The sequence below is a fragment of the Podarcis erhardii genome (assembly GCF_964252035.2).
Source record: "Podarcis erhardii genome assembly, contig: HAP1_SCAFFOLD_781, whole genome shotgun sequence".
NCBI lineage: Eukaryota > Metazoa > Chordata > Lepidosauria > Squamata > Lacertidae > Podarcis > Podarcis erhardii.
In genome coordinates, this window is record NW_028293023.1 from 6,538 (window position 1) to 20,286 (window position 13,749).

The 13,749-nt window shown below is 40.2% G+C and overlaps 1 protein-coding gene across 1 annotated transcript; it reads right to left on the minus strand.

Moving 5' to 3' along the window:
- Positions 1-5,355: 5,355 nt before the first annotated feature.
- LOC309334330 (putative 2-methylisocitrate lyase 1) lies at positions 5,356-10,835 on the minus strand (the record flags this gene model as incomplete). The annotated part of the gene is made up of 6 exons (XM_081882312.1): positions 5,356-5,415; positions 6,444-6,512; positions 7,096-7,290; positions 8,128-8,210; positions 8,754-9,003; positions 10,602-10,835. The coding sequence occupies 6 exons, from the start codon at positions 10,833-10,835 to the stop codon at positions 5,356-5,358; spliced, it is 891 nt and encodes a 296-aa protein (XP_081738438.1).
- Positions 10,836-13,749: the final 2,914 nt, after the last annotated feature.

Below are 13,749 nucleotides of genomic sequence, written 5' to 3' on the forward strand. Positions count from 1 at the left end.
GTAGCTCCAGGTATTCCTATATCTTCCGTTCCTTTATTCTAGTTTCTCAGTAGCACTTATGTATTCATAAAGCAGCTAACTAGTGCTGCTGTTTTGATACTCCTCGCATTTGCTTCCCTTTTGTGTGTTGAGATCTTTGGGCACGTCTTCTTTGTGCTGCTGTTGCTGTGTGTGCGGTTCTCGCACATGTCCTTGTCGGCTAATTATGAAATTTGCAGCGGTTCAGATTCATCGCTGTAAGCGAATTGGCTGTTGCTGCCACTATTTGGGTGTGATTTTGCACCTTATGCGGCTCTTTCGTAGTATTTCAACCACTTCACTATGCTCTCTTTGCTTTGCTGCAGCTTTTTCCTTTCTTACTGAGGCGATGCTGATACCGTTGCAGTTGCTGTGGTTTTTGGTAAATCAGTAACAACTGTTCTTGAAGTTGACAGTCGATGCATCGGTTTTTTGTTTGTGTGTAGACTAGAGAACTAGATTCACAGTGGTTCAGATGCTTTTTCACAGCAACTGATTCTATGGTCTTTTTTGCAAATCATATACATACGGTAGCTGTGCTGAGATAGTGTGAACAGTTGTTTTCATCTCTGCGCTGTCTGTTCTCTATGTTAAAAACTGTTATTCTTGTTACGTTCACATAGTGTGTGTACTACGCGCTACTCCGCTCGCTCGCTCTCTCTTCCACACAGGCTCTAATGCTTTGCTGCTAGTAATTTTACGAGTATGTGTGCTATTGACGCAGCTATTGTTTTTAGCTGCTTTTGTCTGTTGTAGAGTGCTACTGCTGCAGCTGTTGCTACGTTGAGTACTGGTGTTTTTCCGCTTTATACTTTTCTGGCGTGTGTGTATGTGCTGTTTTGTGCTAAAATAGGAGCATTCAGTAAACCTTCGGCTTTTCAACAACCGAGCAGCAACGGCGCGACTACTGCGCACAGGGAAGGCCTTGTCTACCGGTCCGTACCGTGCCGGTTGCTGCATGTTGCGCACCTGTTTAGAAGCAGCAGTGTATACAATCATTCCTTCTACTTTTCGCGCAGATGATACTGATACTTTCCAGTTGTGCATACATGTCCCAGGCGGAATAGTGCCCCCACAGCCGATGCTGCTGCCGCAGCCCTATGCCCTGCCTCCTTCGCCCGATCTTTTCTACTATGAAATCGACGGAACTCTGCTGAGTTCGCAGTTGTGGTATCGGGTAGCTTTGCAGGTCCAAATCCCCACTCTCGTAAGTTTCGTCGTTGTTTTTTTTGATTGCGAACGTTGCAAAGTTGATGCTGAAGCTGAATCTGCAGTTGTGGCTGTGGAAAAAAGGCAGTAAAGTTGTATAATAGCAGGGTTGATATTCCATCGTTGTTTCTTCGTTGCTTTCGCTGCGGTTGCGTTGGCCTCTTGTGGTTCGTCGTGTGTGCTGCTGGAGATAAATAGTGCTCTGCGATCTGCTGCTGCTTTTGTTGCAAGGCCTGCTGCGCTCACTACTGTGCTGCCGATTCATGCTCTCCATTGGTGGGAAGCAGGAGAAGACGTTTTCTGTGAAAAATTAGTGGAGATCTTCTGTCGTCGTGGGACTGTTTTGATGTGTGTAGTGCTGACTACGGGTTGCGACTGCTGCTTGAGAGCTGCGAACATGTGTGTTCAAACTTCTTCTACGTGACCACGTTGCGTGCAGCTGAAATAACAGGTGGAAACGTCAGTGTCCACAACATATAATGCGTTGTGTAAGTGTAAAAGATTAGACACACAGGGGGGCAACAACCGGTGGTGGTAGCAGTTGTCAATGCGCTTCAGCTCATATACAATATGGTATGTGTCTTTGCAAGGTTGTGACTATATATATATATATATATATGTAAGTATACACGTACATGGCAAGTTTATATGGTTGTTGTATACGACTATATTAGTCGACTGTGTCACTGTATGAATTTTGAGAAGATCTGTTCAAGCAGTCAAAGTTGCTTTTGGTGACGACATTGCGGCGTTCTAGTTTCACTGTCGGTGCTGTATTACAGGTGGCTCTGCGCCTACAGCTGACCAGTCTGCCTCAGCCTGGTGATATTTGCCCATCTCTCACCGTTTATCGATATGTGGAGTTGTTGCGTGCACAACAGCAGCAGCAGATGCTGGAAAGCAAAAGTAGCAGCAGCTGGAGCAACGGAAACAAAAGCAGCAACAAGAAGCTGCAGCTGATCACACGCAGCGACCTTGACGGCGGACTAAGCGAAGACGGGCATACTGCGTCCTCTGCTGCTCAAGATTTTTTTCAAAAACATGTATGACTGTAGTAGTATCACTCATCCAACTTCCAGATTTCTGCTGTGTTCGTATTTCAAATTATATATATATATATAGTATGAAATACGTGTTTAATTTGCTAAGTGCAGACGGCAAGTATGTGTGATACTTTTCCGTGCTTCCCGTGCTATATAAAAGAGTAAGGAATATTTTTGTGTATGGAAAAAGTGTAGGTCTATCAAGAAAAACCGAACTTATCGTTGTTCACGGTATGCTTATATGCGTACTGTGCATATGCACATATTATGCGTGCGTCGATATCTTCGAAATCATACCATATATCCTTCCAGTATACTATTTGCGCTATTACTGAAAGCAGTGGGCGTTTTTAAGTTATGCTCTGAAGTTGTGTCATGAACATGTATCAGTAGCAGAAGCATGTCTCAAAGGGGTTTTGCTCGCTCTTTACGTACACGTGCTGCTGGAAATCACTTTTCTTTTTGTCTTCCAGTAATAGATCGTATCGATATGCTCTAGGAAGACAAAAGCCGTTTTCGGTGGGCAATTCTCAAAAATTAACTGATGCTTGTTGTTTCTGATAATGTTGAGTGCCGTGAGCAATCTACAACGGTTGTCAATGTGGAAACATACACATATACAGTCGAGGCTAGGTTCAGTGGTGATGCGGCTATCATTAATCTGTGTACTGTTTTCTACGCAGCCTTGGTAACACTCATACTTCTACCACCTGTTTTGGCAGTGCATGCACTTTTCCTAGTTCTGTATCTATGCTTGTTTGTATACGTATTTTGGCCCCTATTTCGTGTATCAGCCTCTTTTTGTGTCTGATTTTACGCAGGGAGCGGTGAATGTGACGCTGATGGAGCTGAAAGATCCGCGAACGCCTTATGTGGTTTTTTTGTCAACCGCACAACGTGAGTCGATGAGCCGCTCCCACAACAACCGTGCAGGAAATCCTTCAATGATGCAAATGTCACAGGATCCAAAAGCTAGGCCTTGGAAATTGCACGTATTCTCTGATACTGCACTCGATGTACAACTTCTGGCGTGAAAGAACACAACATCTTCACTAAGTTTGATACCATAATCAACCGGCAGGATTATTGCTCACTTCGCAAAACATATATATATTTATTTATTTAGAGAGAGAGAGAGAGAGGATTTTCCCGCATCTATGCCGCAGCCGGCTTACCACGGTGTTTCGTATATCAGCTGATTAATGAGTCATTAAGTTGCTAAGTTAACACCCAGCAGATAATCCATTTTACAATTGTCTAATCAGTCAAAGGCCTGTTTGCTACTCTCCTCACCTACATGCACTATCTGACAGTGGCAATCTGAGCGATGCTTCTGTCTTCCCAGAGGTAGGTAGCTTGTTTTTGCTATGCCACGGCGTTTTCCGTTGGCAAGGGGGGTTTGAATGTTTTCTACACTGAAGAGGAGCACAGTGGCTAAGCGTGATAATACCATCTATACAAAGACACTTCAATTCTAAATACTGGTGTTACCTTCGAAAAACAGGGTCAGGACTTGCGTGTTCTGGTGCAGCGTTTCTTCGCTTTGAATTTCTATTGAGTGTAAAAGAGTGTGTGTATGTCAGGTGTATTTCGTAATGTAAGATGTGGTTAGACGTTCTCATCATATCATGGAAATTACGTATAGCCAGCACTTCTTTTATTTCTGAGCATGTTTTCGTTCACTGAGTATTCTTCTGCTACGTCCAGATGGATGCAAAACAGATGTGTGTATTGTTTGAGAAAAGCGACAAATTGTAATGTCAAGATACAGAGAATTTTTTGGGATTATATATACACGCTGCGATTTTGTCTATTCAATCACAGACTATCGTGTGCGGTTCCGAGATTGCAATCTAGATAGTTATGATCATGCTCTGTACACCCAGTGAGCTCGCTGCTGTATCTTATGGTAGCGAGCATGTCGCTGGTGTCATGATTTCTTCTAACATTGATGACGTAAACTTAAAAAAAATGTATTAGCTAGTGTCTGGGCGTGAGCGACATTTCGCAATCTATCAGCAGATTTTATTCAATGGTAAGATCATTCTGCACAGATTTGATTATATCGGCGTACAAAGTAGATAATTTATGTACCGGGGAAAGTAGAATTACGTCGATCTGAGCACTGAATAATTCAGGCTGTATTGTATGGCCTCGTATTTCTCGAGTTTTTCAAAAACTGATGATAAACGTGCGTCGTAAAGAGTTATATTCAAGTCATGTATGCGGTTGCGCGAACATATCAAAATCATTTGTTTTTTGGAAAGGCCTCAATCATTTGCCGTTTGGGCAAATCGTTAGTTTGATGCAAAAGCAGTATGTTTCTGAGCACGGATTCTTTTTTTCTTTTTTGCTTCTTCGTCTATGGCGAGACGTAATATGATTATCTTTATGCCGCTTCGGTAGCATTCATACTTTGTACAACTCTCATGAAAGATCAACGGCGCATTCACACTAATCCGACATCCTGCGGATATGTTGATACAACAGGTAGTCATTTCCTGTATAACGGCGCAATAACTGAATTTGCTGTCGCAAACTCACGCTTGTACCGTAGTACATGCAAAATGGAAGGTTTCTATTTCTTGCGGTCAAAGCAATGTAAATTGTTAACTAACTTGTGGGAGTGAATTATGGGAGTGGTGTTGTAGCGAATGAGTTTTCACCGGCGCTAGTAAATTTCGACGCTCTTCCCTGATGTAAGTGAAAATGATCGTTTTTTCCAGTCGGTTCATATTCGAGTAGCGAAACTTTACTATCAGTGTAGTATAGAATATGTACCAAAGAATTTTTTTTCACATCAGAATATAAATCGTACAGGTCCCATTGGCTGTAACAGCATTCAAAATTATTTCTGCCACAAGAAACCTTTCATTTTTTACAACTGCAAAGAGTGAAAAGACATTTCCCGAACAACAAAATGTAACCTGTGTCATGCTTGCGTACGTGTGATCTCACTGACCAGTCAAAAAAGCGAGATGTGGATGCATTTGTTGCAAAATACACTCCCATCGTACACATTTGAAGGGCGCACGCCCCTTAGTACTACCAGATTGTTCTTTTCAAAACAGATCTTTGCAGAGAATTAGTCGCTGTGGCGCTCGAATACCTCTTTAACCACCTCAGATACCCAAAAGACGGCAAGCTGCAATTTTTACAACACATTTTCCATACTCAGCTATACCTATTTTTGGGAGACGTCGTCTTCCGCAGGACAAGACGGTGTTGGATACTGCCAGGGGTTTCCCGGAACATACTTGAGCGAGGTGTACAATTCCTGGGAGGAAAGTAGCATAGTAATGAAATGCGCTTCTATCATAACTATAAGACAGAATAGATTAACTCTTCTACATTATAAAGTTTGTCCGCTTATCTGCAGAATTCAAGTTTGTGACGAATACAATTTCAAGCAACAGGGAAGAATAGCTGAGCTTCTAAATTCGCTATCATCCTTCTTAAACAGAAAATCATCCTCTGCGTTCTGTTATGTGTAGTCATATCACAAATACTCATATATGTTCTAATAGGTTCCATTTGTAGAGAAATGAGCTTTTCTGCTGCGGTGAATGATGGCGCTGCCCTTGCAATATAAATTCTGAGCGTCGTCATGAACCATCAATGTGCGGGCCGGCGCGCCCTTCTTAATCGGAGCTCGATTGAACACACTGTAAAAATCATGAAGTATTCGTGGTGGTTGTAAACATACATAGCAATATATACATATATATAATATAAATGTATAGAGAGCAGTCAATTCGTGCACGTTCAGAACCAGTGGACAAGAATTAACACTACATGAGCGTTGTTTTAGTTGTTTACCTTTGTTCCGGGGTAGTCAGTGCGCAGAAGTGTACACATATATATAAACAAAAAGATAAACTATATGCCTATATACATTTATGTATTTGCGGTGATTATAACACACCTAAAAGTTTGTTAGGAATAATAGAGTTCTTTACGCATCGCATGTACGTGTGATAGCGTACGTAGAAGTAGGTAGCAAAAGTCACACGAATACACGTGTATTTGTTTAGTATGATATACCCTGCTGCTAGAACTTCTATATCTGAAAATACATATCATGTTCATTTGGGTTAGGTTTATAATTCACATCATAGAGTCCCATCTGACTTAAAAAATTTGCGTACATCTATATAAGAACAAAAATCTTACTTGACGCGTCTGCATCTTTGACAACGACTCCGCCAGAGACCCGTTTTTCTTCAAATCTATCAGTGCGTCCTTCAGGAAAAAGATCATTCAAAAAATGAGGGTAAACAAGAACGTCGAAAACAATTCATGTTTGCACGTAGGCGATCATAAAACATGAGATCTGAATTTTGTAGAAAAGAGCGATTGTCATGTAGTAGAGTACACCTTTATGCCTGAGTGTGCCTCCAATTAGCAAAAATGACCTTAACACGAACGTGGACCAGATGAACAAGCCGAAAACCTTCATGCAACTAAGTTCTCATGGCCACGAAAAAGAACAATATATATCCAGAAAGTTGACGAAGCTCTCTAGGAAATCTAAACGCATTCTAATGCATATAGATCCGAATATACATGTATTCAAGATATTCCCAGAATTCAGCAGAAACGAAGCGATTGCTTAAAACTAGCACTTATGACGACACGAAAAAAATATTTTAAAGAAGAGCAGTTCTAATGTAGTGCGTAAATATGACAACATCAGTTACAGTCATACTTGTATAAACGCGTCTATATCAACTGACAGGAGTCTTTATTATGAAACTTTGCACAACGCTCAAGTGTGAGGAGAGTGAAAAAGACAGCAGAAGCCTAGATGAAGGAAAAATCTTACCTGTACTGCTTTCATAGCGATACGCAGAGTTGATACAGGATAGATAACGCAGTGATACCCGAGAGATTCAAACGTAGAAAGACGAATCAACTGAGTTTTTCCAAATTCCGTCATATTCGCCATTAAATAAGGCCCACCGAAGGGCGCTTTTCCCGGAATCACTGACAAAGCCTCTGCAAACGCGCGGAATTCAATCTGTACAATGGAAAGCACAAAAGCCATTGTTTGCCATCTACTTTACAAATATACATGAAAGGTCCTTACGAGTAAGTAGATATGTACACATAAATGTATATTCATATACACCTTCTATATGTCTATGTTTAGCTGCGTAAGAAAATGTAGAAACGAGGATGCCATTTCGAACGCGCTGGTCCATCGCTCCAAATGACCCACAAGCCGTATGCTAGATTTTCTCGACTCAGACACGGAAAAAATGAAGGCAGCACAAGGATATATTACGACGCTCCACTAGCATCCGCTTACTTCGCCAACCGATATTCGGCCCTAACGTATCTCCCTCTCTCTCTCTCTCTACATATATATATATATATAGTCAATGTCTCAGCCATATTCTACACAAAAATAATACTACACATACCCTGAATTGTGTATGTGCGTGAAGTCCGGATCTCTGCACCCTAGTACATGGTTCTCAAATGTGGATGAGTTGTACAATAGTGAAAATAACTGGAGACCATCTCGATACAATGCACACCAAGCATGTTATTATGACGCTCGAATAACAGGCACAGCTGAGAACACAGCTGCACGGTTCATCACAATTGTAAGTATAGAATAGATACAAGCCCGGTAATAGGGCATTCAAGAACCGATCTTCGCTCGAAACGTGTCGTTCAGGATGCATTCACAGTTATATACAGACACGCATGCGGTTACTAACACCTGCATACACAAAAAAAAAACCATTGCCATAAAATTTAGTGCATCAATAAAAATACACCCACGATATATACTGGATAGACGCCCACATTTGATCCTACATGGAAGTAAATACAAGCAAGTGCAAACCTCATTTTGTAGGCCTTCTGGGAAGATCATATCGGCTCCTGCGCGGACGTAAACCACAGCGCGCTTCACTGCCTCATCCAAATCTGTTTTTAAAATCAAGAATCAGACAAATTCACGCGTGTATATAATTATATATATATAAATATTTAAATAATGTTGATATTTGAGCTGTAACAGACATCTATGCTTGAAATTTATATAGGTACAAAAAAAAAAAAAAAAAGAGAAAAACAATCAACGCATCCAGTCAACGTGAACTTCAGAAGTAACTGTTTCCTTCAATTAGGTAAAAAACAACCATAGAAGAGCTTTCAATCCACTCTTATGCTTTCATCAAAAGATGCTGAAAATATCGCATGCATCAACTATGCCCTATGATTCGTAGATATTCGTATACACGTATAGATGCATATATATACATATGTATATAGCATGCTCATATGATAAAAGACGTACGCAAGTATATAATGCTATTCCCATTGAAACATGTTACATGTTGTGCCGCATGTTGTTTATATAATACATATATATACATATATATATATATATATATATATATATATATATATATATATATATATATGTGTATCTATAGCTATACATGTGTACATAGGAACAAATTTGACCTTTGACTCCTCGTGCGTCGGTTCTCGCGCAGATAATAAAGTCTCCGTTAGAGCACGCCTGAGAGGCAGCTGCAGCAGCACGAATTTTTTCCTCCATTTCTTCAGTGGATATTAGGCTTTTGCCCTCCAAGTGTCCACATCGTTTTGGGGAAAGCTTGGTCCTCAATATGCAGGCCAGCTGCTCCTGCTCGATTGTACAAATACACTGCGCGGCTGACGTTTTCCGGCCCGCCAAACCCTGTGTCTGCATCTGTGAGAATAAGAGGATGTTTGAAAAAAGCAGTTCTACGTATGTATGATTCGCGTTTATATATATATATATATATATATATATATATATACATATATATATGTGCTCCTGTCAGTCTCGCTAATGCGAATGTCTCTTTCTGCTCAAAAAGCGGCCGATAATAAAGCTGCGAAAGACGATTAGTTCCAAGTACATATATACAAATATACCTTGTAATATAGAGTCTAAATGCGTTTTAATTTAGGTATATATATATATATATATATATGTATATTTATATATTCATTTAGCGTATAAATACGTTCATAAAGTATTTGATTCATATTCTTAACTTTCCTACATGCTTACAAATATATATAATTGGAGCTGACTCTCCGCTGTCTCTTTGCCACTGGCAGAGTGCAAAACGGTGACAAAAACAATGAGAAGGCCATGTGAACAAACATAAACAGCCATAGAATTCATTCTAGCATGGCATAAGCACAGACAGCGGTTAAAGCAGAGTTTTTCACTTCAGAATTACTCAAGCTCACTCAACGCTCCAAGCATCTGGGTATCAGCACTCGCTGTCAGAGACAAGTACACGACTGTCGAGTAAGCTGAGGACAGACAACGACAAACCATTTCTGCAGCTGCGAATACAAGCGTTCCCATACGTCTTTCAGAACAAAATATCAGGGGTAGCAGTGGCCTTCTCGACCTAAACAAGCGGTTCTCACTAGTGTAAAAAGGAGTAATTCAACAAGTGTAGTCGCATGCGTCAATCTCTACTATTCAATTTTACATGTACAAATATATATATATATATATATATATATTATATAGATATAGATATACATATGGATATTTCTGTGCTTCTATCACATGATATATTATATGTGCTCAAGTCAAAAGTTCCTTGTTCTTTTCTGTCTCCACATCTATAAATACAATATGTGTATCTATGTACGTATGAACTTCGTTTTATTCGTCGCTGTCCCCTTGAACTCCACCTAAGATTAAATTTCACGACAGCAGGGGAAATTTGCTACTATGTGCAGCAGCAGTTGGGTTCTCCACTGATCAGTCGCCTGAGCAGCCAGAGAGGAAACCATTTGACTACCTTAAATAGTAAAATATAGCAAAGCACCACGCCATCGCTGCAGGAAGAATAGTTCACGTTTTGGTTTCAAAGCATTTGAGACAAGTAGCTTATCGATGTAAACTTCATTAGAAGTACATATGGCGTATAGGTACCTTGTCAACGCGTTGCTTCACACTACTACAAAACCAGCTAAAGATACACGTAAGTCGCTAGATGCTCTCTAGCAAGAATCAAATTCTGATTGAAAGATAATGTACGTACACATATATATATATATAGTTATAGATATAGATAGGCACATTGAACTCTATGTGTATAGACTTGGTCTATCACACTCAAAAAACTATGGGAAAAATCAACTTCTCCAGAGGAATTTCATCTTCTCGGATGGCTGCCGGAAAAAAGTATTCATATATATATATATATATTTGCAACAAGGCACGTACGTGATTCTCCTTGCGTATATGTTTAGTCTTTCTATTACATTACCCGAAAGAACAGGTAAAGAGCATACAGAAGTGATCTGGGCGATAGCTGTCGTGAAATCGTCTATCGAAAGGAGGCCAATGTCGGGCACCCCCTTCAAAGCACTCAGCGCTCCTCCTGAAACATAAATTCCTTGAAAACCTGCATCTGCTGCTAAGCGTCCAACTAATCCGCAAAAAGCGCCCGGCAGCATTACTGTTTTTTTCTGCATTAGTTGTCTGAGACGTTGGCCTGCGTGCTGTGCTGACATTGCAGTCGCCATTTTTTTCAAGAAGAAACTCACAAATAGGCTATATACATATGTATATATATATATATATATATATCACAAGTATGGCATTTGGAATCTCACTTCATGCACTGCGTCTTATTATTGACAGAGTTAAGATTTACAAATCTCGTCGTTAATGGCGGGGTGTATAAGGAGAAGCCAACATTACGGATGAAGATAATTGTGGAAAAGCATACATATTTGCATAGATTCAACGCAGATTACCAGCGTGGACAGTTCGAGCTGTTAAGGTGAAGTATATCAAATATCAGAGCTCTTTTTTAGAAAGCCCAAAAGACAATGATACACTAGAAGTCTGGAAGTGTTCAATGAAATGTACGCTGGGGAAGAAGTGTATGTTTTCGGTGCATAAAAAGGATTATAAGATGGGTAAGCATGTAAAAATAGGAAAAGAGGTTAAGATAATTGCGTAGGGGTCTATGTTTGAAATGTGTCTGGAAAAACGGTTCTACTTTAGAAAGAAAGGTGTTCAAAGGGAGTGAAGAGAATCACCTGAAGAGGAAAGTGGGAGTGAGAGCCGCCAAAACATGCCTCTCAAAGGGTTAAAAACTTAGATTACACATATACATTATCAAAACGAGACAATTGTCGAACAGACTTTAACATGACGGTAGGAAGCAGCATTACGCAAATTTGGGTAAACTCGTCTTAGTCTACGTGAGCTATATAATGCATGAAGGCGTGCCTGTGCCTGAACGGACGAAAGCGAACGAAGAGAGAAGCCCAATGCTACCGGGTGAATAATATTTCCGTGAGAAAACACACATCACTGCTAGTCCGCTTGTTCGAGGAAATGCTGTATGCCCCTTCTAGCAAACATCAAATGTCAGGTAGACCATTCCGCTTCCATTGATGACAATCAGGCTAAATGCAATACGGTTTCTCAACATTTGATCTTCGCTGCGTGAACCTGGATATACGCGGACTTGTATATATGTCGGGCGTAAATGACAACAACGTTAACCGATCCAATTGCCATACAATAAATTTTTTGAAGGTCAGCAGCATTTGCTATTCTCAAAGCGGAAAAATTAATAAGGCTTATGCTTTCTTTTGACCGCAGCAGAAAACGTGCCAGACTCGTGCATACAGCCACAACCGTAAACATGCTAACTACCATAAACTTTCATGCGGCACATGGACTGGGCCGATAAGCGCTGGAGCTAGCTGCTCAACGTGACTGACATTTGTTCAATGGATAGGATCGCACGTTCACCACGTACATACTGCCGAATACGGTAAAGGAGTTAGAGTTTGCTTTTGTTTGCTTAACATACTTATTCGCTAGGTGGAAATTTCTGGAGTTCCGAGTAAAGTCTTTTCCAGCGTCGGTAAGGCTCAGTACTCCATGGCGCAAAGCTATACGTAACGTTCAAAGTCAATAAGAGCCATATCAAAGTGCAACTTGACGGACAAATCGTCCTTGTATGTCTTGCCTACATTCGCCCTTGCTGTGAACGAATTTTTTATCTGGTCGTACTCGAATAGAGTACAACTGTTAACTAGAAGGCCTGTGACGTGCGGCGGGATGATCTGCTGCACGAGTCCTCTGAAGAGGAAGTGCGTACACTTCTGAGAAATCGAGGTAGAAGCCGTTTAATCATGAGCAAAAGGAGGGATCATCTGGTGCTTTCAGAAATTATAGTAGAGTAACCTGGCTCAATATGGTGCTGAGTATTGTTCTATAATCATTCGTTTGATACGCTCGGAAGCCGTTAGCAGTATTCTCCGCGTACCATGAACAACCAACTTATGAACTGTTTTGAACTCTCTCTCTTACCGTAGCTCTTTTACTCTCTATAGCTTTTCAACGTAACACGAACGGTTCTAGTCTGTATGTGGAGAGCACGCTATTTATGAATATAGTATCTTACTGTTATGTACACTTTCTATTTATGAATATAGTATGTTATGTACATTTATAGCGATGCTGCTCTATTAGACAAACGCCAATTTACAAATGTTCACACTTTTAAAAAAAAAGATACGTGGCTTTGCCGGCTGTAAATATTTGTATGAAGAACTTTGTGTCATTGGCGTATATATACATAAGAAAAAAAAGAAAAAAAAAAAATATTTTATATATATATATATATATATACATATAGCAACTATATGGGTACATATTATGAGAACTACAGACATATCATTGTCTGTAAAGCTGTATGTGCAGATTCATTTGTACATACAATTTTGTACCAGATTATGTTCTGAAAAGCGATGCGTATCCACCCGCGTATTCTGCAATGAGCAGAAAGCCTGCCTTGTCAGAAGGCCGTGATTTCGACATTCGCTTCAAATCGTGACTTGCATGATAGCATTTCTCTTTTGGACAAGTACAGTGACAGCAAATAGTATACATATAAACAGAAAATATATATATATATATATATATATATATATATATTATATGCAGAGAGAGAGAGAGAGAGAGAGAGAGAGAGAGAGAGAGAGCTTCAAGTGCACCAGTATTTGTCAATATATATATGTATACATATATATATATATATAAGTTTGTAGGATATAACTTGTATTATCCTCACTATATAACCCACTTCAACACATGAAGCACGTCAACCTGCTTCCGCATATGTAGATTTATAAGTATATGAATGATCGAGTTTTTGAACCACAAGCACTCATGCACCCCAGGGTCTGTATGGAATATGTATACTCAGACACATACTAGAATTACATGTGTGACGACTTCCTCATGAAGATGACAACCGTGTATGCGTACAACGTTGTATACGGCAGCGGAATGATGTTCTTTTCGCCGGAGGCTCGCTGATATTGATCAGTGCCTCGTCATATAAACAAGTCGGCATTTAGAGACAATACTTCAGTGGAAAACGAACGGGTCTTACGAGCTACACCATGGACG